The sequence below is a fragment of the Drosophila subpulchrella genome, chromosome 3R, assembly GCF_014743375.2.
Source record: "Drosophila subpulchrella strain 33 F10 #4 breed RU33 chromosome 3R, RU_Dsub_v1.1 Primary Assembly, whole genome shotgun sequence".
Lineage (NCBI taxonomy): Eukaryota > Metazoa > Arthropoda > Insecta > Diptera > Drosophilidae > Drosophila > Drosophila subpulchrella.
Genome location: NC_050609.1, coordinates 1,619,404 through 1,646,101, shown reverse-complemented (window position 1 = coordinate 1,646,101; position 26,698 = coordinate 1,619,404). Strand labels below are relative to the sequence as shown.

The 26,698-nt window shown below is 39.9% G+C and overlaps 4 protein-coding genes across 5 annotated transcripts; 2 read left to right on the top strand and 2 right to left on the bottom strand.

Annotated features, from left to right (window-relative positions):
- Window positions 1–7,372: 7,372 nt before the first annotated feature.
- LOC119563260 (probable tubulin polyglutamylase ttll-15) lies at window positions 7,373–10,757 on the bottom strand. Its single transcript, XM_037876574.1, has 6 exons — window positions 10,690–10,757; window positions 9,541–9,666; window positions 9,429–9,489; window positions 8,198–9,363; window positions 7,930–8,143; window positions 7,373–7,867 (listed from the first exon to the last, which is right to left on the bottom strand). Exons 2-6 carry the CDS (start codon window positions 9,660–9,662, stop codon window positions 7,751–7,753), a joined length of 1,680 nt encoding a protein of 559 aa, XP_037732502.1. The 5' UTR covers window positions 9,663–9,666; window positions 10,690–10,757; the 3' UTR covers window positions 7,373–7,750.
- Window positions 10,437–13,927, top strand: LOC119563258. Of its 2 annotated transcripts, XM_037876572.1 has the most exons (9): window positions 10,437–10,637; window positions 10,700–10,804; window positions 10,858–11,001; window positions 11,056–11,158; window positions 11,932–12,065; window positions 12,391–12,531; window positions 12,594–12,803; window positions 12,920–13,279; window positions 13,388–13,927. In XM_037876572.1, exons 1-9 carry the CDS (start codon window positions 10,437–10,439, stop codon window positions 13,760–13,762), a joined length of 1,773 nt encoding a protein of 590 aa, XP_037732500.1. In that variant the 3' UTR covers window positions 13,763–13,927. The 2 variants fall into 2 exon arrangements, with proteins under 2 accessions (XP_037732500.1, XP_037732501.1); XM_037876573.1 differs by lacking the exon at window positions 12,920–13,279 and having other exon boundaries at window positions 13,388–13,762.
- Window positions 13,928–14,192: 265 nt separating this feature from the next.
- On the top strand, window positions 14,193–23,785 carry LOC119549852. The gene is made up of 20 exons (XM_037858151.1): window positions 14,193–15,402; window positions 15,463–16,137; window positions 16,193–16,318; window positions 16,377–16,748; window positions 16,822–16,941; window positions 17,005–17,133; window positions 17,192–17,440; window positions 17,505–17,561; window positions 17,620–17,682; window positions 17,742–17,819; window positions 17,886–18,488; window positions 18,567–18,623; window positions 18,683–18,847; window positions 18,907–19,044; window positions 19,107–19,229; window positions 19,289–19,465; window positions 19,518–19,567; window positions 19,624–22,114; window positions 22,175–23,440; window positions 23,579–23,785. Exons 1-20 carry the CDS (start codon window positions 14,202–14,204, stop codon window positions 23,728–23,730), a joined length of 8,292 nt encoding a protein of 2,763 aa, XP_037714079.1. The 5' UTR covers window positions 14,193–14,201; the 3' UTR covers window positions 23,731–23,785.
- Window positions 23,784–24,976, bottom strand: LOC119549872 (abnormal spindle-like microcephaly-associated protein homolog). Its single transcript, XM_037858175.1, has one exon. It carries the CDS (start codon window positions 24,827–24,829, stop codon window positions 24,398–24,400), a length of 432 nt encoding a protein of 143 aa, XP_037714103.1. The 5' UTR covers window positions 24,830–24,976; the 3' UTR covers window positions 23,784–24,397.
- Window positions 24,977–26,698: the final 1,722 nt, after the last annotated feature.

The window sequence follows — 26,698 nt, the reverse complement described above, 5'->3', positions numbered from 1 at the left end:
CTCGCGGAGTACATACTTTTGCTGATGCTCTATTTAGGAAGCCAGCTCTTAGCAGATGGCTTATCGAGGGGGGCTAACGAACACTTTAGCAGAGGGCTAAAATCAAATTCGGAGGTACAACAACCTCGGCACCCAGCAGTTATCGCACCTTCTCCACTTTCTCAAATTATTTTTAGGTATTTTTAGGGAAATCAATAGAACGAGGAGGCGGGGGCAAGAGAAAGAGTTCACTGCCTGAAAATAATTAATCTGGCTTTTGTAGAAAATTCTCGGATTCGGCCATGTGGCCGATTTTTCGCTCTTCTGACAGCCTTGTCGTGTTTTTTTCTATCCGCCAAATCAAGTTTATTGACCTTAAGTAATTTCACATGCGTGATTTTGAACTGATGTATCGGGGAAATTAAGTTATTTATGGATTTCTTAGCACAACATTAGAAAACTTAATTGTATAATCATTTAACACTTGTCAGGTTACAGAATATAGAAAAAACGCGTCACCGTCACCAAGAAATATAGTAAGAAATCCGCGAGCGACCGTTTGGCTCGAAGTCTTGACCACGTCTAAAGGACTTTGGATTTGATTTGCATGCGAACAGCCCCATTGACGAGGACTGGAAAGTCGTGGGTCCGAAGAAATTACAGCCTTCCCCTGAGAATGTCCGGGTAAATTAATGAATTAAGCCGCGATTTATTCAAAGTCCGGTCCCAAGTGTATACTCTTGCAAGGTGTTTCGGTGAACCAGAGGCCAGTACGGCTGAATTGTGACTCCGGCGAATGTCATTGAGACACCCTAGTCCAATTTGCATACATATTCCCGAAATGACCTCTCTCTATTTTCTACCTATAGCTCTAACGCCATGGTTACCGGCCATGGTCAAAACACGCTACTGGACTTTCCATTAATTTATACAACAGGATGAATGGTGGCATGAATTCTGGCCATGCCATATACATAGTGTGGGCATATGTATACCCCAGAGAACCTCAGGTGGTTGGAGCCCTTTGCACTCGCCGATTGAGTCCAGCCCGAGGACCGAGATCCGAAATCCGAGGAGTTTTCCACACCTACACCTAGGCGTATTCGCCGTAGGTTTGTGAAAGGCAAACTGAACGAAATGTTTGGGTTTCCGGTTTGACTTGTTGAGGTTTCATTTGCATGCGAGCCCAGCTCCCAACCGCCGATTGTGGCGAGAATATTGGAATACTTAATTATTCCCTATTGGCGTTCATACATTTTATTTTCGCATTCACGCAATCCACGCAACTGACCCCTCAGATCGCAAATCAAAACTCTGCCTTAATGGCCATTTCGGCGAGATTTCACTGGACTTACGTGCATCCGAGCAAAGTGGTCGGGTGGATTTTTCAAATAGCCCAATTGGGGTCAGCCACCCAGGAGTGGGCTACACTTTTCCAATAAAAAATGATTTATGAATTGCCTCAACATTCTTAAAAAAGAGGCATAGATTAGGGGATATATTTTATGGGGCCAAGACCTTTGTTTATCCTTAGGCTTCTGGGAATATGAGTTCTTATAATTTTCGAAATTTTATAGTACTGGCTTTCAAGGGCAGAAAAACATGGCTAATTTTGTTAGTTTATATTGCCTTTAATATTTTTTATAGCTTATTGTGTTTAATAGCTTGCCATTTGAGCTTGCATATTGTGCACGAATGTTTTTCACCGGAAGAAATAATTAAATGCGATTTCTTACTTACTTAATTACTCACAGAACTCTTGGTTTTTAAGTTTTTGCTAATGTACTGCCTACAAAAACTAAATAATAATTACTTTTCTTAAAGAACATTTTTTATTAAATTTTTTTCCTTCAAAATTTATGAATTTTTTAACTCCGTACTAGTGTTTCTTTTATTTAATATATTAAATTAGCAGTATGAATATGGGACAAAATATTTATGTGCAATATTAAATTCAAGGGAACCACTAGCCTTTTCAGTTAGGATTTTACCATTAGTTTCTATAGAGAAGTAATAGTTTAAAGATAGAATATTATTTACTGTACTCCTAGTTAAAAATAGCATTGTAAATTATGTGTTATTATTCCATTAAAATATATTGTAAGTTAACAATACACTTTTTTAACCATTTATATGTGCAATGTTAAATTCAAGGGAACCACTTTCATTTTTAGTTGGGAATTAACCATTAGTTTCAATTTCATTGGAATGGAGTTTTGATCCTACATGTTCTGCCCCATCTGTTCCCCCCGAAATCGTGCACCAAAGTAGTCTCCATATAATAGAGGTGCCAATGTCGCACGCCACATATTTGCCGGGCGTTAATTTGAGTGCCTCATACGATGGTGCAGAGCCCACCTGTGCAGAACCCACCTGCCCAAAAGGTTCGTGCCTAGGCACATACCTATATCTACGGCAATTTACATACTTAAGCCATTTCGATTTATTCATGCATGGCCACGTATGCAAGGGAAGCACTTTTAAATTGTTGCGCACTGCATTTTGGGACGGGGTGGAGGAGGACTCACCCCGAGGCTCGAGGACCGCCGACAGGAGGGGTGGATGCGCGTGGTGGATACCATGGAGGATGACCAGGAGCGCGGGACAGGATTCGGCGGGACACGTGATGAGGATTCTGATGCCCGACTCCGAGCACGAGCACTCGCACTTGCAGCCCGGCGAAAAGTTAAAATCAAAGTTGGCAAAGGGCGTCCGCATGGCGGGATTTCCGATCGGTTGTTCGGCCTTTCGAACACTGGCCAATATATTCGCGGCCCGATTCCGACTCCTCCGATTCCACCGATTCCTCCGGTGCTCAAGTGCCGACTGTCAAAGCAAATAAAAATAACAAAATGGCCTCACCTGGCACCTGTATCCTGGCAACATTCATTAAAACACCTCCGAGCGGAGCGCCGTTCAACTTCAGAGCCTCGCCGAATTTGGCGGCGATTCGGCTGGGCTTTGCATATATGGCTGTACCTAGGCATATACATATATATATGGATATTAATCCATTTGCAGTCGCGGCTCTGCATAAGACAAATCGGGCAGCGGAACCGATTTCTCGGCCAAAACTTGCGACGCTGCAAAACGAGCGCATTATTTAATAATACCGTTTGTTTATTGAATCGCAGTCAAAACTTTTGGCACAGACGGAAACCCAGCTCCCCTGGACTCCTCCGACTGCTCCTTCTCCAGTTGGCCGCAAGTTGGTGGGGCTGGAATGGGGAGGCTCATTTTGGGAGGTACTACACGGAAGAAAAGGAGTGATATATGATATGATATGTGATATGTGATCAACACTTATTAATTACTTGTACTATTAGTATTTATCTTTATATGATATATCTTTATTCTGTGTAGTATCATCATCATATCATATATATTTCAAATAGGTATTACTAAATTCAAGGTCTAGGGTTGTACATATGTCATAACAGATTTCAAGAAAGAGATTTCTTTATAAATTTTGCATGAAAACTTCGTGATATAAGTCTTGATGGATCGTAATCTTAGCCATGTTGTTAGAGAAACCTTTGTTATTATTACCAGGAACTAAATACATTGGAAACATCCTGTTTAAAATATTTCCCATTACTCACATGATGAAATTATGGTTATGGGTTAGGTTAAGCTCTTTTTGTTTCCGGTGTAATTGGTGGGGGTGGTGCAGTCGTCGACGGCAACGGCTATAGCATGGGCAAAAGGCAAAGGCAAAGGCAACGCCGGCATGTCTGTCACACCCCGAAAAGTGAAATAGCTTCTGTCAATATTCTGTCAATAGGCACATGTTTTCCGCTGCCGAGTGGGGTGGCGATTGCCAAACCAAACCGAAACTGGAGCCACGGGGGCCTTTGGCTGCGTTTTCCCTTTCGCCTGATATTTAATCGATCTCCTGGCAATGAACATAGATCAATATTGCGTTCGAAAGTAAGTTCTTTTTGGGGGCTCGACCCATTTTTGGCACAAGTCCCGTGCACAGTAAAATATGGGTTCATAAGAGTTTATAATTGACTTTTAAAAAGTTAAAGTTATTCACAATTAGCAAACATTTTAAAAACACTATGAATGTAATAACTCACTTATTTTTGAAAATATGATTTGGATATAGGGAATACTTTACTATAATAATAATATAAATATAGCACATATTTAAAAAATATATTCTAAAATAACAATAAATATCTTATAACTTGTTTTTGTATTTGTTTCAAAATAAATTCTTTTTTAGTTTCCTTTTTATGTTTCCTTTTGTATGTATCAAAATCACTTCCATCTTCCATTACGTATGTAAAATTCCTTTCCATATTAAAACGTAAAAAATATGTTAAGATCCACTCCATATTAAATCGCAAAAAGTCTCTGTGGCTGCCCTTGTTCAGTTGCAAAATAAAGACGTCCCCGCATTTATCTGCATAAACTTATAGCGCAAAGTATCTCATCTCCGGAGGAAGGCAAGACCCCAGACCCAAGACTCTAGGGTCAAGTAAGTACACTCGAGAGTGCATGTATGTACGTACAAGCACATGTACCTCTGTGTGGAGCTGGAGGAAGACAAGGATCTGGATCTGGAGTTGCATGGGCTGGTTGGCTGGGTTCCATTCCAGTCCGCGGACCCTGGGATATGGGAACCGGCAGCTCCGACACTTTTCTTTGGCCGCTGGCCATTCCATCCATGCACCATAATTTTCAATAGCTATTCAAATTCTTTGAAGTTCTCGAGGTCACCTAACGGATGCAAGGAGGCATTGAAATTGATCCAGGCCATGAGCATCGCATCGCATCGCAGTTGCCACTGCCGACTGCTGGGTTTTGGGCTCTTGGTTTCGGTTTTGGCTTTGGTTTTGGTTTTGGCCACCAAACCGGATAGCTGGCTGCACTTCGATAGTCATACTTATTCCATAGTCCCTTGCAGCTCTTTGTATTCTCCTTTTTTTTCTTTGCACCGCGGCCAAGATGCATCATCACATAGACCCAATCGCATCAGCAAGTATCCCATCCTATGCTATCCTATCCCGCACATTTATCTGGCTAGCAATTCCAATTTCTTCTGTTTCTCCGAGTAATCACTGGTTTACCGACCAATCAGGGGGTTAAATTGCATCAAGATGCTTACTTAAAACAAAGTTGTTCTTATAAAAACAGCATTAAGCCGCATGACTTTAATTAGGATGCCGAATTGCCTTGCATTCCTCATCTTAATTAATTGTATATCCTATATATACATATATATATATATATTTACATACGTTACGGAGCAACAGGATCCTAAAAGATTTTTATATTGCTTAAATGGAGATCTCGGATTACCAAAACTGTAGATTCTGTACTTAGGTCGTGGGAGATTTGGCTTTGTAAATAAAAAATAAGCATTAGCTTAAAAAAAGGAATATAGACTAAGCAAGAAACTAAGAGTTTTTATCGAAACAAGTAAAAAATCCTGACTTCCCGAGGAAATACTCGCTCAAGAGCAATCAGTTTTTTTAATGGAAACTTAAGTACGCAGATCAGATTACGAGCTTAATGAGTGTATGCATGAGAAATAATGGCATCGGGATCGGGATCGGGATCTCGTTTAACGGTGGTGTCATCAAGGTAACGACCTTAAGAATAACAGATGTTGGATCCCAGGAATTTGAATACTGGAAACCAAAACTGAACTAAACCGAAAACCTACCCAATATAAAGCCCGAGCTTGGTGTTAAGTATAAGCTTGAAAATGAGCCAAAAGGAGAAGAAAACAAGAAGTATATACATTATAATGTAATGAACCAGTTCGCCCATGGTCGCATATTAGCCATCCTGCGGAGTACTTCATTGGCGGCAGTGCCTAAGCTTCTTGGTTGGCTTATGGTTAGCTTCTTGGCTGCGAGACCGAAAGACCTGCGAGATGCAAATGAAATATGCGCCGGCATTAAGAGCAAAATTACAAATTTCAGAGGAGTGCGAGCGGCAGCTGCTTCTGGCCATGTAGATGCGGCCAACTCGGCTATGTGGCGCTGCCCATACCTTCTGCACGGTGGCCATTTCCTGGCATTTTAACTGGTTCTGTTTGACGGTGGTTACAATTAGCGGCTATTTAAATTGCCACGCATGAGCCGCTATTAATTACGGAACGATGGCACCGCAGCCGAAACCGAGAAAAAGTTGTTTACGCCTGGTACTCGGGGGGTATACGGCTTACGGGGGTACGTACACTCGGACCGTTAAACGGAAGCCCGAACGCCTTTTAAGTACCGAAGTTCATAGCAATGGTATGGGGGGGGTATCTAGAACCCGATACTGCATCGCACTGATTTGGACTCGGGGGAATTAGCTTTTTATCAAACAGCAATTTGCACCTATCACTCGATCCAACCGATCCGATCAGTGTCCCTTTTTTTTCCTGGTCCAAGGAGACGCTTTTTATTTTCCCATGGCGCAATCGCAATCACAACTAATGCACAGCGTATGGAGCCTCTAAATGTCGAATGAAGTCAGCGATAAATTCAGCTGGTTGATTAGCTGTTGGGGCAATAAATCCATCGCTTCACACCGCCACAAGTAATTGCCGACAAAGCGTCTTCGTCGCCGTCTTCATCTCCATTTCGACAAAAAAGCTCAGCTCCGATCAGCTCAGCTCACCGACTCCACTCCGCTCCTCCTCGGGGACGGGAAGGGGGGGTCGGACGGACGACTCGCGTCCATCCATCCATCTATTCTGGGGACTGGACTATCGGGCCTCTCGGACTTTGGGACTCTCCACTCTGAGTAAGAATGTGTGCCGGCCAATATTTTATCAAACCTGACATTTCCTCGTGTAGCTCCGATTATGGCCCGGGTTGCGACGAGGTCGCGATTCTCTGCAGGCACAGCGGCATTGATTGCCACTGCCCATGTGTATTTATTCCGCTGCTTATGTTTATGTTGACATTGACATATCTCGCGTCTTATCGGTTTGCAATAAGTGTACGCCGTTCCATCGCACAGGCACTGCAGCAATGAGCCGGCATCGCTTTAACGTTCTGTTCTGTTCTGTTCGGATCTGTTCGGTTCGGCCAATGTCGCCACAGTCGATATTGGTGTATGGGTATTATGGCCGAGGACGCTGGCGACAACTGCTGCTTGGCTAGGGCCCTCTGGTCCCGGGTGAAATGGACAATGACCTGCCGCAACGAACGGGTTTGGCCATTAGCAGTAAGTTATTTGGCCAACGAAATTAGAGATACATAGTTCTTAAAGCTTAAAGGGTTATAATGTTTTCGCCATTGTCACAATACTACTCACATCTGGTGCAAAAGAGTACAAAATATTACAATTTGATATACTTTTGCTTTTTTACAACTGATTTATATTTATCTTCGATCATATTGAAACCTTAGCTCCCTACAACATGGTTTAAAATACTTTTTAAGGAACCATAACCTTGACATACTAAGTAGTAGGTTGATAAATTTATGTAAGTTTTATTTCCAAAATCTATATCTTTTAAATAAAGCCTTTTTTGCTTAGGTTATTTTAGAGACAAGGTATCTAATTAATTTAAGGACGGTTTTGTATAATTTGTACATGTTTTCGTTGTCAATTAAAGCACCCAAGAGCAAAACAAGCTCCGGTTAAAAGTGCTAAAAATAGTTCACAATTTGCACTGAATACTAATGACTGCTTGGCTAACAACATTCTATTTTATCAGCTTAGAACTAAGTACAATCGGTGGCCAATTTACTAATGCTGAGCATAAGAGGTTACCAAGTCGCAAGAACTATTTACATAAATATTCAATTAAAATTATCTAATTGCACCAGGCAGCATCGAATTGGCATTTGTTGTAGAACCAGCGGGTCATCCAAGCGTTTTTCTTCGACATGTTTGTAATTTCCTCATTGAGATTGAAGCTCTTTAAATCCCGCTGTAACAAATAAACAAACTTATTAGTTTGTGGTTTAGATGGATGATTGTTTTTATACGTACAATTTGCTGAGGGAAAATGCGCTTCATGTCCACGCGATGCAGGTGCTCCTGGTGAGCTTGCTGCAGCATCCTGTACTGCGATCCACTGAGGCATTGCAGGCAGAGATCGCACTCCTCCTTGTTGCAGGACTTGTCGCAGTCGTGGGCAGCGCACTTGTTCAAGTCAGTGGCCAGGTTTTTATCGGCTGTGATCATTTCGCTGCTTTCAGCAAGCCTGCACACAAATAAATTCATTAACTTGTTAGATATTTCAATATTTCATACTTACAATGAACCACTTGTTGCAGTGAGTGGCCTAATTCCGACCAGATTGAAAACACTGTAGAGCACCTGCTCGTACAAAAGCGAGTTCGGCTTGAAGTGAGCTGAGGAAAGATTGGGAGACATGTTGGCCTCCATGAGGAAGACCTTCAGATCCTCGTCGATGAACAGATCGAATCGCATCAGATCGAAAAAGTTGTGTGTCTTGTAGGAGCTAAGTATGTTCACGATGTCCTTCTCCTTGGCCGCAATCGTTGTGCGGATTATGTGCTCCACCTGGGGCCAAATCTTGGCGGGATCCATGCCCTGATCCCGGACATAGGCCTCGAAAACAGTGCGCATGCTGCCGCCAAAGCGATTGTAGTACTTACGCAGCGAGGGAACCTCCCAGGTGGGCAGATAGTCATCGCCCACAATGTACTTGTCAACATTCTCGGCATCGAAGGGATGGTACTTCACGGGGCAGTACCGGAACAGCACGTCGCCCGTGTAAATGTAGACTCGCAGGGGATTGATCGAGGTGATGACCACATAGACTCCGATGTCGAACTTGTGGCCATCCACCAAGAAGGGTCTTTGTACGAACTCCTGGACAAATGAGTCGTTGGAGCCGAAAGCTATGTCAGCGGGAGCTCGCACCTTGATGTGCCGATGTTCATTGTGCTTCTGGACGAAAAGCGCCTGGGGATTAGTCCTGGCATAGTCTAGGAACTCCTGCCGCTCGGCTGGCAATCGAAATGCACGTGGCAGGAAGGGCAGCGGAGTGGTGCAAAGGTCCACCTTGTTGGTTAGGTAACCGCAGCCCGGCAGGTGATTCACCACCTGATGTTGGCCGAGATTCTTGAGGTTGGCGAACGAGAGGAAGGGATAGTCGTGGGCCCACAGCAGGTTCCAGCTCTCATTGACGCCCACGCGCTGGTAGCCAAACTGATGCAGCACGTTGACCACATGCACCAGGTGCTCCTCCGTGGGACTCCGGCCGAAGATCGCATATGTGGGCGGTGGCTGCCGCTGATCCTCTAGAGAATCTGCGGAATTCCAGGGGAAAACCTTGCTGGCATGCGGCAGAAGTTCCACCACCACCGCCGTGGTCACCGTGGCCGCCAGGAATATCATAACCGGGAGCAATCCAATGCTGTTTGAAGGCTTTTCGGACTCCTCCGTTTTGGCCATCTGAAAAAAGAGAAAGTTTTCACTTCCCTATCCAAGGGAAATCCACTATTTTTAGAAAAACTCACTTTGACCTCGGCATCCCTTTGTCTAGGAGCATTCTCCTCCACACTGGCATCCATTGAAAGTCTAAAAGAGCTATTTTAAAATGCTAATACAAGCGACTAATCTAAAACGAACTTTTTTAATCGCGATCTCCACGGCAACCAAACTGAAATTCCCCGTTTGCCATTTAAAGGGAAGCGCCAACGCGCCAGCTGTTTTAAAATTTCCCTTTCTTGGCGGGAATTTAAAAGTGGCATCTCTCTAGAAAGGGTTAGGGAAATTTTTAACGGGTTTTTAAAAAAATTGTTGTTTACAAGTTTTATAAAACCAATTTTATTGCCTAATATAAATTACGCTAAGAAATTAGGTATTACTTGGGGTTTGGTTTGTGTTTTTATTAATTAAAATCATGTATAACATATACAATTCAATTAAATTATTAAAACTAATGTAAATTATATCTATACTGAACTAAACTAAATTTTAAGCCAAAATCACAAATTCCAATAATGTTATTAATGATGCCGCCACAAATATTACAATTAGCCGAAAGTATAAGTTCGAGACTGGACGGAACATACATATACTCAGTCTCTTCAGCGAACAACTAAAAGATTAATGTTTTGTGGAATCCCAAAATAAAAATCAAGTTTCATTGAACTTGTCGCACATATACGTTTGGCCTTCAGCGGATTGTTTTATCCACACGTGCCACCATTTCACACTAGAATGATTTTTTAAACATCTATGTATGCAACAAATTTTGGCCAAACTAAAGAACCGAATTCGGTTTCCCTTCTGCGCCTACTTGAAAATTCCATCTTAAGAGAAAGTAAAAGATCAGACTTTGATGTTTATATTATTATTATTTAAAAGGTTAATAACATTATATCTTTTCCGAAATCTATGTAGGATTTAGAGATGCGAGTATTTAAAAAACAATTTGAAATAATGTCACTAACATAGAATAATAACACTTTTGTTCGGTTACATTTTTCTATTTTTTTTCTATTTGCTTACAATTTAAAGAAATGCAAAAGCGTTTGAAGAGTGCTGCAGAGCTTAAACGGATACAGGCTCTCAAGGCATTGTTCAAAAAAGTGGTTCGCATGGTGAGCTTTAATGACCCGTGGAGAGAAAGCGATTACGGCCCCAGGATTTCTACAAACCTTCCGAGAAATGTATCAAATCGAGTTCGGACCAAGCGCAAATCGGGTTTTCTCACAGCAGCGGTATAAAAAAGTATTCTGATAATACTAACCAGTTTACATATTTAATATTTACCTTATAACAGGACAAATCCTTAATTCGAACACCGCACGCAATTCGTACAATTCCGGAGAGAATGAAGTTGTGTAAGATGTTTGCTAAGTTTAGATGCCTGGTTCGATTTACTCCAGTAAATTAATACCAGATATAAAGAGGATCATTTAACAACCGAACTGATTCCAGAAAATCCGCGCTCGCTTGGTTCCTGTGGTCCGCTTTATGCCCCTTGATGCTGGCCGCAAAATCATAAGACAATCGGATACTCCAATAACAGTGTTTTTCATATTAACAGGGGAGGTACACATGTATCGAGACGAAGTTGGCCAGGTAAAAACTTAAAGATCCTTAAATGTTTGCTATTCCTTTCGCTTAATTTTCAAGGAGGGAGATAAGGTAATTCAGGGCATTTTGGGGCCAGGCGACATGATGGGGGATGTGGAGCTACTGGAAGGTATCAAGCGAACTCATACCTTTAAAACAGCATGTAAGCATAAATCTTAGGTTGAAAATTAATTGTTTGACTTATGAACTGTAAATATTTATGGTTTCTACTTAAAAAACCTGATAGCCCTTATCACATGCGATTACTGCAGTTGTTTTTGAAAACAATTCTTTAGAAATTAAGCTTATCTGAGGTTATCTTTAACGTTCCTTGACCTGCGTCTCGAAATAAGACATCCAATTTTTTTGAATAAAATAAATACAAATCTAGTCGACATACTGTTATTGTGCCAATTTAATCACACTTAAAGATGATAAGAAAGTGAATTGGGTAAACTGCAACATTTGCGGCTCATGTCGAAATAAATGGGAAATACATAGCCCAGGCACGCGATATGTACGATTGTGTTTATTGGGAATTTGTTTGGTTTTGTTGCTTCATTTGCGATTGCCTGTACCCACCAATTTAATCAGCAATAAACAACGTTAAGTCCTAATTCGATTCAATCAAAATGAATAACAAAATACCCCCCGCCCGCGACCGTCACGAATTCCCCGTAGTATTCCGACCAAGTATAAAGTACTCAGTCAAATATATAGGTTGGCCCAAAACAACACCCGCCTTCCATTGGCGCAGTCGTTTGGCTTGATTTTTGGGCTGTTGTGCCTGTTACTCCTCGTGCCGGCAATCTTTCACAAACAGATGCACGCCACCGAGGAGCCAGCTCCATGGACTCCAATTCCATGTGCCCGATTCGAGGGAGGAGTCGCCGATTCGCCAGTTCGCCAGTAACTATTGAACGCTTCACTTTGCAGCCTACTGCGAACTGCTGGTGCTATTCGACTATGACTTTGCGCCGATTCTCGGGCCCTACATGACGAAGATTTGGGACGAGAAGAAGCGGGCCCTCAAGGCGCTGGACTACTTTGATTTCCTCGACAATGACCAGGCAAGTTGAATTCCCAGAAGGGGTTTGACCATACAGAAACCGGGAATTGTATTTTCATCCTAAAAAGCTCACTTGCATTTCAAGTCCATATAAAGTATATAGTTTTTTGCTCTTAAATTGAATATTCATCATTTCATATTTATTCATCATGCAATTAATGTTCAACTTTATATATTCATCATTTAATATTTACCTTTAAATAAATAAAGTTATAAAATATGCAACATTTAAAAATCAAACAAATAAATCGCAATATTGAACAACACATTAAATTTTTCTTAAAATCATTTTCTAATAGAAGTATATTTTTTTTAACATGCTACAGATCGTGGAAGCCTGCCGATTCGGGAAGCTAAAACAATTTGATCCCCTGGAAACCATATTCTGTGACGATATAGGATCTATGACAAATGTGCACTTTGTGCTCAGTGGAGAGTGTCTGATACTCCAGTGCCTTAATATGAAGGTCAGCAGATCAGAAGATGTTATAATGGGATTATATTAAGTCTAATTATTCTCCGTCTTCAGGTTAGTCTAAAAAAAGGAAAGAAGTTCTTAGAGCTTATGCCAACGTCCGCAGGAGAAGTGTCACAAATGTTCAGGAAAGGGGTCAGATCCACCTTTTCCACGCAAACTAAACTGAACTCAGTGGCTGTCTCAAAAGTAGATCTTGATCTGGTAGAAAGCTCCAGTAGCAGTTCCAAGGAAAATGGACCGTTTAATACACACAGCCGGACGGTGAGTCTTCTTAATAAAAATAAAAATCCTTAAGTTGGCATGTAAGATATTTGTTTTTTTTATTTGCTTAAGTTTCTGGGTTTTTGATTTTTTATTTATTACTAACAACTAAATAGATGCGCAAAATGCGATTACAAGATATAGCAAAGTCATGCGGCCTAATAAAATCGATGCATACGCCCAAACCGCGTTACACATGGCGCCGATCGACCCATCAAAAATCAATAATTTCCGCATCCTCTGATGCCGCTAATGATTTTATCGATGAAGATATGTATGAGGATTTTTGGGAAATGTACGAGGATGAAGATGAGATCGAATCAAGTTCATCTACTTCGGACAATTTGGACCAAGTTCTCACGCAGGCTTTTCGAACTGCTCCTGCTTTTGATAGTTTTGTTGGAAGTGCTTCCGATGAAAGAGAGGTTTTTTCCTCATCCTTCTCTAGTTTTAGCTCAAGCAGTGAAGAATCGTCCGTAAGTTTCGGATATATTCCTTAATCGAAAGTGTTCTCCTTAATGTTAATATACCATTAATATTATTATGAACTAAATTTTTTGATCATCTTGGGCTTCCCATTTCAGGCACCTGCTTTCGAAAGCCATTTCATCGATGTGGGTACCATCACTTTTGGAGGAATTTTCGGATTGGGCGAGAAAATGGAGCACCGAGTGGTTATGGCCAGGTCCACGGTTCAGTGTCTAATCCTTCCCAGATTTTTCCTGCTGGAGAAGAAACAAAATCCGGGAAATATTTGGGAGCGCAGGCTTTTATATATGGAGTGCATGATTCCATCGAGGGAAGCCTTATTCGCTCACTATCTCAAATCTTGTGAATGGAAAAAATTCAAAAACGATTTTATTCGCGAAACTTTGAAGCCATCCGATAATGACTGTACACACGTTGACGATATTCCAATAATTTGTAAAATAGTGGAGTCATCGGAAGACGTTAATTAATTTTGGAAAATAGCCTCAAGGTCACTTTTACATAGTTCAGGTAGGCCAAAGGCATTTTAAAGGATATTTTTGGTCTAACTTAAAAATGTATAAGCGACCTTGAGGTATTTAAATGTAAACTGTATTCTGATTCTAATACATCCAATAAATTGGGTTTTACCGTCAGAAACCAGCGTCATCTTTTAGGTATTAACGTCATAATTGTTCGATCCTTTAATAGAATACTTGGTGTATATAGAATCCAAGAATAAACACCATAATTATTGTTATAGTCTGTGTTCGATCAACAAGTGGAGTCGACGTCAGCTGGTGATATGTTTTGGCACCAAAGGTGTTGACATGGCAACTCCTTCATGTCGAGGTTTCCAGGCACTTTGGGACACCTTCCTTGGTCAGTATTGATTCAACTTTTCCGATGCAAGGTGCTTGAAATACCAAAATGACTACGGCTACGAGTTTACCCAGAGTTCCCGAGGGTCTGCGGGACCTAATGAAGGTGTATACCAAGGAGGTGTTACGTGAAAAACCGGCTGACTTGTATGGATTTTCTGCCAATTTTTTCAACGTGATTGTTGGCGAAAAATCACAGAAAGCGGTGCGAAAATACGAACCGGTGCAAACTTATGAAACCATCATGAAAAACCGCATTCGTCAGCAGGTTCCCTTGTCACTTGTGTTCAATATAATCCCCGAAAAGCTGACTGATCTAATAAAGCAATTTATAAAGGCAGTTCTAAGGGAAAAACCTGAGAATATTTACATATTCGCACAGGAATACTTTGATAGAATGTCCAAGGAAAAATCGGGACGAATTGAGTACACCAAGTATTCGACTTATGAAAAGTCATTGAAGGACAAGGAAACCGTAACTCCTGGATCGAAGGTAACCTGTGAATGTGGAAGAATACTGAGTGGAAAAACCAAGGATGTGGAAAACAGATATACGGATACCAAATTAGCTGAGGCAGACCAGAGAACATTTTCAAGCAGAATAACTTATTTGCAATCGGTCGTTATTATTCAAAGACGAATTCGCCAATTTCTCAAGGAGCGCAAAATAGGTCGCGATAAGGATAATTGCAATAGCTTGGAATATGTGACAGCAATACTCTTGATTCAAAGACAAGTTCGTCGCTTATTGGCTAAGAAGCGAGTTGAAGAACTTAAAAATGCACGTGACGTCCGAAAGCCGAATGCTAAATTTAACACTGGCGACTATATGAAAGCCGTTGTCGTCATTCAGCGACATTATCGCATATATTTGAGAAAAAAGCAGGAGCAAAATCGATTGAAAAACGACCCAGTATCCTTAGTAACAGCCGCCATCATAATCCAGAGGGCCTTCAGAAGGATGGTGGCCTTACAAAGGGCCAAAAGGAATACTTCTTCGGCCACCGATCAGGCCGAGGAACTCAATGACAATGCCTCCGAGACAGGGTCCTACACATCCGTCTCCACCGCACTCCTTTCCACGGAATCCACCGAACTGGGAATGGCCACTTACGAGGAAAGAGTCCATCAAAAAATAATCCACGAGGACGAGGAAGTGGAGAACAATAATGTTGATGCCGGCCTTGAGAAGGAGTTTTTGGCAGAGCCCATTAAAGGCCAAGAAAAATCAATACATCTGCGAAAAAGCGGTAATTAACTATGCTAATGTTTTTACATCAAACAAATTAATTGCTGCGTTTAATTTTCAGAAATTCTTAGCGGTGCTTTAATCGAAACTATGATTCGCAAACCTAGCTTGGAAAATCTTAAGGATTTCCATAGTGAATCAAAAGATTTCGAAGCGGATTTGGAAATTGAAGCCGACAAAAATGAAATTAGTCAAGATCTAGAACCTGAAATTAAAAATATTAAAGAAAGCCCAGATCTAGAATCGATACCTCAAGCAGAACTGAAAGCTGAAAAGAAAAGTGAAGAGCTCGATTCGGAATCTACAACTAAACAGGACAGCTTGGATGCTGAATCTGAAGGCCAAGATGAGATTAAAATAGAATCCGACACACAGAATCTAGAAATCAAAAATGAGAGTGAAATTGTTACAGAAAACTTGAGCAAAGATGTCATAGATCAAGAAACCGGCGAATTTATAGAGAGTGAGTTACCTAACAACATTGAGAAAAAAGAAAGTGATGACGGAAAAGACAATGATAAGAAAGAGGATACCGATACTCCTGATGATGGGCATAATGAGGAACATGAAGCCCCCGTTATTGTGTCCAATGAAATAATTCCATCCCCCAAAGTTATGAAATCCGAAAGCCAAGAGACTCCAATTAAAAATGAAGTTACTCCCACGGTTTCGATTGAAATAGAGCACGTAGACGATATTTCAGAAGATTCCCCTCCAAATTTTCAAGGTTCTAATGGTGTGTAATAATTTGCAAAATACAAATTATATTTTTTGACATTTATTTTAAACAGTTGATTCAGCTAAGGATTCAAGTGAAGGCAACTCAAAGGAACAAGAGTCTACAAATTTATCCAATGTGGAAATAGATAGCTCAACAACGGTTTTAGTCAATCATAATCGAGAAACTCGTGAGCAAGGTACTAAGCCGAATAAATTTTTTAGAGAACATTTTCAATTTCCTTATTATATTTAAAGAGTCTCCTATGGAAACATCAGACGATACAATTTTGGAAACATCTGCTGATGCTGTAACCGGAATTGAAGAAAATAAGTCTACAATTGAAGATGAAATTAATCCGAAGCCTAGAGAAAAAAGAAGCATTGAAGACGATAAGTTGGTTAATTCCAATTTGGAAACCACCAACCAGACAATTATAAAAGAAGATATCATTCCCATAGTCAAGTCAGAAATAAAACCTATTAATCAAGAGGAAATTCAGATAAGCAATGACCAAGAATTGAAAGATGAAATAATTTCAAGCAGCGCAGAAAAGAATAATGTACAAGAACCATTGGAAGCAGTTGCTGAGCCATCAGTTCAAGAAATCACTGCGGATTCCCAAATTGGTGAGGAGCAAATTTATGTTCAAATCCCTTATAATTCCATACATTAATTGTGAACATAAAATCTTATTTTCAGAAGAAACCATTACTGAGAATAAGGGAGATTCTGAAGAAAGCAAAGATGTTGTGAAACCTAATAGTCAACCTGAGGATGAACCTGATATTACAAGTGGTGGAGATGCATCTGACTTATCAAGTAAGTATTAATTTTTTTAAATTTAATTTAAAAATAGGTACTATACCAAAAAAACTTTAACAGAAAATGAGAGAAAAGAGGTATCAGCTGATGACTTGAAACTAACTGAAACAGACGTTAAACTGCATCCCGAAACTAATCGTTTGAAAGAAAATCTTGAAAGCAGCACAGATGAACCGAACCATGCAGTTGGTTAGTAAATGAATGCCCTTTTATTTAACTAAACTAAGTTTGTATCTTTCTTTATCAGAAAAAGTCCCAACTGAGGATGCATCAGAAGAAACACAAATTATACAGAAACTGTCAGAACAGGAAACCATACCAATTGGATCTGACAGTTTGGAAACTGAAGAAACGGTTCCATCTCATGGCAACATTAATAAAGATAAGTCTGGAGAATCCAATGATGATTTCCATAATTTTGATGTCTTCACCGAAGGAACGGATCTAAAAGAAAAGGAAAATTTATCAGGTTCTTCAAGAACCAAAGGATGTACTGGTAGGTACACAAATAAATCTATCCTTTATAAAGTCAATTAAAACGTTTTAAAAACAATTTTTAGGTGAGGCCGCTTCTAGTGATATAAATGACAGCATGGGAGAGAGTATATTAATAGCAAGTAAGTAATTCAATTGAAATACAATTTGAAAGGTAATGTTACGATTTAAAAATTTCAGGCACCTCACTAGAAGATCCATCCGTGGAACACGAACTTGAAAGTCCCAAGCAAGTTGTTTCTGGTATGTTTTTTAGATAAATTTAAAATCGTATTAACTTAAGTCTATACAATTTTCTTTAGAAGGATATGATTCCCTTAAAAATATCATGGATGACATAAGTTCCAGTGCTAGAGAGCTCCAGCAAATTATAAAAACTAGTATGATATTAAATAATCATGCTTAGTTTCTTTAATTTTTTGATAATAATTTTTTCTTAAATCCAGGTAATATACCAACTGAGAGATTACAAAGTTCACAAGCTGAAGACCAAGACCAAGAAACTTTACTAATCAACTCTGAATCAAAGAAAGTTGAAATTAAAAAATTAGAGGACGATCCTGATGTATTAAGTAAAATAAAATCGGAAGAAGCAATCACACCAACTGAGGACCAACAATCCGGTAAAGAAACTTTAACAATCAACTCCGAAACAATGAAAGATCAAAATCCTAAATTAGAGGAAGATCCTGTGCAACTAGTTAAAGTATTGACTGAAGGATCAAAAAGTTCACAGGCTGAGGACCAACAATCCGATTATGAAACTTTAACAGTCAACTCAGAGTCTAAGCCTGTTGAAGATAGTAATATAGAAGGTGAATCTTTAAAAATCAACTCAGGCTCTAAGCCTGTTGAAGATAGCAATCTTGAAGTCGAATCTGCTGATTTAACTACCTTATTAACGAAAGGATCGGAAACTTCCCAAATTGAAACTGAACAATCGGATAAGGAAGATATACCAACTAAGTCGGAATCTGTGCAAGCTGAAGATAGTAACATAGTAAAGGATTGTAAGAAACTAAATAGTATTCATATTGAGGATTCAGAAGGTAGTATTTTTGCAAAACTTAATTAACTTAACTTAAATTAACTTTGTTTCAATTCATTTAAATGTATCTTAATCCAAGCATTAAATACTAAGGACAGAAAACCAAATTCTGATGATGAAAGGACTGAAAGCACGGGTAAGAGATAACTTACATATTAAGATTTACACTCTTAATTAATTTTATTAAATCAATAGAAAAAGTATTGTCATCTTCACAAGATGACAGATCTCCGAGTGCAATAGGTGATAGTCCTAAAAGTGAAGAGGAGGATCTGGAATTTCCAACAGAGGGTAAAGTTAAAGACATCTCTGGGAGAGACAAACTCTTAAATTCTGTTGATCAAAGAATTGAAAGCATGGGTAAGAAATACCTGATATATTAAAATCGACAAGATTATTTAATTATATTTGTTTAAAAGAAAAAGCTGTATCAGCTTTACCAGATAAAAATTCTTCGAGTACAATTAAAGATGGTCTGAAAAGTGGAGATGATGTTGAATATCCAACAAAGGGTCATGGTAAGGAAATGTCCGTGGCAGACACCGCCATTGCAGTTAGTAAGTAATAGTTAATTTCCAAGTTACTTTAAAATTATTTTTAATAACTATTGTCATTCAAGTGGAATTATCTCCTGAGAACAAAACCGAAGCTATAAATGCCCCAGAATCGGAGGGCACAGAAGCTGAAGATAATTCTGCCAACGAATCTGCAGTACCACCTACTCTTGCAGCTGATAAAGATAGTAAATTTCCATTACATTTTACATTTTTTTGGTTTGATAAATTAAAAATACATCCATAGAACCAGACTCTGATGTGGAGAAAGATATAAAAGACGAATGCCCGACAGCCGTCCTAGGCATAGTTGATTCTTTAGATCATCTAACCAAAACTAGCGAAACCGAAACATTACCTTTGGAAAAACAAGAAAGCTCTACAGAAATGGAAAGCAAATCTGCCGTAGTTGAGGATAAAGACAGTAAGCTCTGAACTAATAGTATTGTCTGTTTATAAATATTTACCTGTAACAGCTGCGGAATCGAAAACCAAAAACGACTCACCTGTTCCCTCAAATCCCGAAGTAAATACTGGTAAGAAATCAGAATCGAAAACTTTTTAAATTTGTTTTTAAATTAGCAGAAAAACTCTTCATTGCTTGTATCTAATCAATTAATTGGCACCCAAAATTTACCTACTAACCATATTGAGATTGAAAAGAACACCAAGAAGTTATCTAACCCTATTGTAAAAGAAAAAGATATTGGCACCTTAACGTCGGGGCGTCTTGTACCCACACCCATTGCTGAGTTGCAGCTCAAGTCATTTAAAAATCCCAACGACGATGGCGCCTGGTATGATATTTATGTGGAGCCCAAGGCGACTTCTGATAAGGATTTGGGAAAAATTGCAACGTCGAATGAATCCAAGAAACCTGATACGGACCAACAAACAGCCTCAGTTGTAGATGAGCCTATTATTGTCTCGGAAAGAACTCCAAGTTACTATACCCCCAAAGAAATCATAGAAACCGCTGCACCAAAAGCTAAGAACTCCCTTTCATTTTTTGTTTCATTCGATTCGGATGATGGAAAACCCAAATACAAAATACCCAAAAGGTTTAGAGATCAATCAAAAACAAACACTGTTAAGGAAGTGAAGAATACCGAAGATATCCCATCCGATTCTGATAATGATTCTAATGAAGAGGAAATTGAAGTTATCGAAGTATCGGAGGGCGATCCCGAGTACCAACATACGGGTGGCAGCAAATTACAAACCATTTTGGAACTTGATAATGAAAGTGAGCAGCCCAATGATTTACATAGTCAAAGCCACGCTTTAGAACCAAACGAAATAATTGATACAGTCGAAGATAATCTGGAAAAAACAAAAGCCTTATATAGTAATACTGAGTATTATGAAGAAGCCTATAAAACAGAAATTTTAACTATAACAAGATCTGTACGGATCATAGAAAGAGCTTACCAAAGGTTTAAGAATAGTGGTTCAGTAGAGAGCAATGAATCGGATTTGGAAAAGCAGAATAGGGCTGCTAAAATAATACAAAAGTGGGTTCGGGACTCGTTAAGGGAAAAGTCATTGAGAGTTTCCTCAGGTGTTTCTAAAAAATGTAAAGAAAATAATGCTGCGAAGAAAATTCAAAGAGCCTATAGAAGGTATGCTGTAAAAACTAATGAAATAAAATCTGCAAATCTTGAGTCTCAAGAAAGGACTAAAAAAGAAGAAATTGCTGCACTCGTTATCCAAAAAGCATTTAGGCTTTATTCTCAAAGAAAATATCTTGAATTTAACAAAAATATGTCCACAGATGATACAGAACTGGAGCAAAATAATGCTGCAAAGAAAATTCAGAGGGCTTACAGAAGGTATCTCCAATTATCCGATAAACCAGAAAAGTCACAAGGACTTCAAGAAGTTGAACATCTAGTGGAACCTAAGAAAAGTCCAAGTGATTCTATAATATTATCTAATGAAACAGAATTAATTAGTGAATTTCAGTCAAAAGAACTACAAGATATTGAGAAACCTTTGGAGGTCAGTATGAACTCAATTAACACTTTAAAATCAACCGACAACAAAGAAACTATAAATGAATTCCAAACAGAAGAACTCCAAAATATGAAAAAAGTAGAAGAAATCATTTCAAATCCAATTCACATGTCAAGATTAGCTGAAGAACCAAGACGAATAAAAGAAATAAAGAATGATGAAATCCTTTCGAATATTAGTTCAACTTCAATTGATTTGTTACAATCGTCGAGTCAATCAGAAATTATATCTGATTTGGAGTCCGAAGAGCTACAGGAAATAAAGAGTCCTGAAAAGGCTAATTCAAGCCCAGTTCATACTTTAAAATCAGCTGATAAGCAAGAAATTATAAACAATGTAAAGAGAGAAGAATTCCAAGACATAGAGAAACCCGACGAACCTGAAACTTCAATTCAACCGGAAATCCTAACTAAATCAATAAAAGATGAGCTTCAAACAAGTCCCGTTCATCCAATAAAATATGATTTTGATGGAAAGTCCAGTGCAGCTCTAATAATACAAAGAGCTTTCAGACAATATATGGAAAGAAGAAAGCTTGAAAATTTCGATGAGAGCTCCTTTGACTCGATTACCAGCTCACGAATAACGGCGATAGAAACCTCCAACTATCCAACTGCAGGTACCACACCATCAGAAAGTTTGCCTCAAGAAGCCACCGAAGACGCAGGCGAAGATGCTTCGGAGATTCAACCGAAGTCCGAGTGGTTTGTGGGGTCAACTCGCATAGTACCAAGCCAGGGAGTCGTTGAAGAACCTCTTGGGTTAGAAACCGATCCGGATCCAGCCGCAATCACAAGTAAAACTGAGCTCGACACCAGCACGCAAGTAGAATCAGTTGAAACAGTAGATAGAACGCATGGCTATGGCTCGCTTGAATCAAAATTAAATACTGGTATTATCAGTTCTGAAATCGATGAGAGTCTAGGCGTTACATCTGAAAAGGATAATGCAGTCTCTTCTGGTTTAGCAGGTTTAACAGAGGCGTCTGAAGCTGGTCGTGATTCGGTGGAGGATCCACTACTCCTATCACAATCCGATTTTGGGGGTATCGTACAGTGTAAGTTTGGAGTAAGGACTTTCCTATAATTCTTGCCAACACTGAGATTTTGTATTTTAGCTCTAGATATTGCTTCAACTCAAGAACTGGTTAATAGTTTTCTGGAGAATGAGATTGAGTATTCGTCCAACCAAGGACCATTTCCAAGCGCTAGCCTTCTTCAAGAGGTTGTAGAGGAACCCTGTATAAAGAAGTCCGCTTCACTGGTTAGTCTTTCCGAAGTCGAATCAGAGCCCGATGTGGCTAGTCAAAAAGCGGAAAATACGGATTCTTCAATGTCCGAAATTACTGGTTTAGATACGCTATCCGCAGATACAATCGACAAGGCAACCGTTAAGTTGTCCAAGCCAGATGAAGTAATTGAAAAAATGTCTCTGCTCCGAGACTCCAAGTCCCACGAGAGAGTTTCCTCCGCAGATCCCAGTTTTGATGAGCCCGTAGTGCGGCCCATCAGCTCCCTTCAAGAGCAATCTAGCATGGATATCGAGGATGGAGATATCATCGTATACAATCGATTGCAGAGGGACGAAACAAGGGAAAGCTCTGCTCAGAGCGATTCCGTGGTCTTCGGCGAGGCAGAATCCGACAAAATCCAGGAAAGGGATTTGCTCAATGAAGAAGAATCCGGAAGAGTGCATTTAATGAGGCACTATACCATCGCAGGTGATGATCCGCGTGGCCTATTCAGATCTGTGACTATTGATGATGCTCTTAATTATGTCGAGATTGGAGAAAATGGTATGGGCATTAACAGCACGAATAGTTTCTGTTTGGACGATGAAACCTCGGAGAACATTCGCAAGAAAATGATGGCCTACTCGCTTTCTGAAACGGACTCGGATTACTTTGATCCGAGGAAGGGCAGCAAAGAGGATTTTGACATAGATACGGCCATGGCAGATGCCATGGGCACATCCACTGAAACGGAGTCCACCATTGTTTCGGCCGCCACAAAGATCCAGGCGGGAGCACGGGGATTCCTTACCAGGCGAAGATTGAGACGGGCAAGTGCCGGAACAAAGTCATCCACTCTGGACACCAAGGCGTCCTTCGGCAACGAGGCGATCAGCGAGTCCCTGGAACGTTTCATCGAGGAGGAAGCGGCTAAGAAGATTCAGACCGCCTATCGGATGCACACCCGAAAACGCAAGGGTCACCGGAAGATGGAAGGCATAAGCCTGGAGAGCAATCTGGCCGCCAGGCGTCAGAAGTTGCAGCGCGGGGATGCCCTTCGAAATGATTCTACCCCCGATGATGAAAATAGTGTGAACAGCAGTGGGGGCCAGACTCAAAAAAGCTCAAAATCAGGGAGAAGCAAAACAGTTGGTAAGTCAATGTTATTTTAGACTCCCATTTATTAAATTAAAATATTGCTTTTTTTGCTGGTCTAAGAAAGATCTACAATTTTTTGTTTAATCACACCACTAACTTATTATTAGAAGTCAAAGATTAATTTATTTTTAGGTGAGACAAAGTCAAAACCCGACATGGAATTAAGGTGGCTAAAGATGAGGCAGAATTCAATGCCCGTACAAATTGATTGCGAAGTTTTCCGAGTAATACCCAAGCATATGCGAAAACGTATAAAAAGCGCCGAGGCGAACAAAAGAAAATAAAATTCACGAGTCTATAAGTATCATCGCTGAACTATATCTAAATAAAACATATATTTAATCGAAAATGTTTTTATTATCAAACAGGCGGAAAGGCTTCCGGGAGTAAATCATAACATTTGTTTTTCCCCAATTTAAGCGTATATAATTTAAACGGACTGTGGATGAGCGGATGGCTGCCACTTTTGTTCTGAACATTAAACGGATTTGACAGATTTATGAGATGGGTGTACACCTTGGGTCGTTGTACGGAATTTAATGAGTACTGTCGCTAGCCTGCTATTAAACAAGTTTTATTTCAAAAGACTTTAGATCATTGCCCTAAAAAAAAATCATTAAATTTTCTTCAAATTGGAAAACTCCCATCCTGTGTGTACAAGTTGTATATGTTCGATAAATGAAATGTTTATTCACTGTACTAGCAGCGTATACATACAGCACTGTTTACCAAAAAGAGGCCTACGAAAAACACAAACAAATTTATATCGTTAATGGATAATGTTGTCTTTCAAGATTGCGGTTTCTTGAGTAAGAGTATTTTATTCTTCTGGAAGCTATAAGTTAATATTAAACTATTTACACGACACGTATTGAACTAAACGGTAGGTTTTGAATACACATATTTGTATGTACAGTAGAAATCTGAATTGTGGAACAACGCCCAAGAGCATTACACAATGGGTTCGCATTGTTTCAGCTCCTTGCGTGTTTTGAATCCCCGAAAGCCAGCCTGAATTTTCACGGCCGCATCGGTGGCGATTTTCTGCTTCTTCCGCACCAGGAATCCCCGGAATCCTGCCTGAATCTTGGTGGCACAGCGATCCTCCACGGATTTGCCTCCATTTTCCGACTGCGGATCGTCGGCAGTGGGGTGGGGTTTTCCCGTATTGGCCTGGTTTTCCATGAGTGCGTTGTTCTTGGGACGCTGGCGTTGGCTCCTCCTGGTATGCGGATTCGATTGGCGAGGATTCGCTGACTTGCTGGATCGGTGGATTTCTTTGCGCACGCGATAGCCACGGAATCCGGCCTGGATCTTGATGGCCGCACTCTCTTCGGACTGCAAGGACGATGCTGATTCCGGGGAGCTCGGGTAAATGTACATGATCCTCTGCTGCACTGCGACAAAAAATGGGTTTTCCTTGGGCAATCGGAGTCCGCGTTACTTCCCAACAAATACGGCTTTCATCGGTTGTATCGGTCAGTGTGTTCCGGCCGAACTCGCTCGCTCGAGATCTAAAATTGTACTGACGTACTGCAGACGCGGGCTTGGCATATGTACGGCGAGAATTTTCATTTCATTTTCATTCACAAAACAAAGGCCCCACTCAGCGATTTCGCTCTCCCACCTCCCACATCCCACATCCCGCCTCCTTGTATCTTACATGGGCCTTTTGTATCTACACCTCTGGCGGACTGAAGCCCATCCATTTCTCTCCCGCGAGAATGGGAAGGAATCCACGGATGCTGGTGACGTTCAAGAATTTTTGTTTCAAAAAAATAATATACACGCGCGTTGGAAACAATTATCTAATTTCCTCAGCGCTCTCAATTGTGTGCAACCCAATTAACAGACAAATAATAATGGTGATCGGTTGCGTAACACCTAGCTGACTTATCCTTTAAATATTTGCTGGAATACAAATCATCACGCAGGAATCTCTATTTTGGAATATATCACACGATTGTTTACGTTAGTTGGACCTACGGAGCGGGTGGCGAAATAAAATAGAGTCAATTGGTTTAGGTGAAAGGCGAACTTATAGATACACACAGGTCCAGATCCGTAGCCATGTAGTCATGAGCGATGAAAAGAACATCGGGTGCATCGCTTTGTTAATGGCCACGATGAGCAGACACAGGCAGAGGTAATTGAAAAATGTGAACACACATGTGCATCAATATCGAAATACGAATTTCAATTAAACTCTTATTGTTTGATGTTTGAATTATCTTGACCCTGGGTCGAAGCAAAGTTCAAAGTACCACAATGTTATTGAATTGAGCGCGCAGTATACACATTTGTGTTTAAATCGGATTTAGAATTGAATGGAAGTTCTCGTCACTAAATAAATTATATTTATTGTTATAGCTGCTTGTTTTTCATCGATGTTGAGTCTATGAAATTCTGGAATTTTTCGAAAACGTCTAGAGCAACATGTTTCGCATTTTCGCTCTATAAATTTTCGAGCAACTTGACGTCATTCGGACCTTAATGTGGCGTCATTGGACAACAATTTATAGGAAATAAATATTATTGTTACGTCTCTTAAATTAATACAGTCATCCGCAGATATGTATTTATTTTGTGGTAAACAAGATTGTAAAGATTTCCATCCGGAAATTCATAAATTGGAAATGCTTATATTCGCCATTGTATTTAAATGGCAAGAAGCGTACGTAACACGCTTACGTATTTTTTTTTTTTTTGAAAATTCGTGCACATATTGAGTACATTTTAGCTTCAGAATATTTAAATGTATGTATGTAAGTACATGGACGTGCATGCGCAAATATACTAATTGGGTTTTGTATAAAAGGAAGTAATAAACGTTCTCAAACAGAGGGGAAAATATTTTTAAAAAATTGGCAAACGGCCAAGGTAATATGATTGGTTTTTGTGATTTGTCCGAATGACGTAGGCAAACACAGCAGAAAGTAGAGCGAAATTGTCGGTTTGCGCGGAAATTTGGAGGCCGACCAAAGGGTCTATGTGTTTCTGTTCAAGCATCATCAACAAACAAAATTGAGATCTTGCTTACAATCCAATTTTTTAAATGTAAACAATCATGGATATTTATGTAACTAAAAGTCTGCCGGCTCGACTCAATTGTGCACTCGAAATACCTAGGGTTTCCTGCTTCTATATATTAAAACAAATTACAAATTTCTTGATTCTCTTTTTTTTTAATTTACCCTATAGCACCAACACGCTGTAATGGTAAAACTGTTAGAGTGTAGAACTTAAATATGA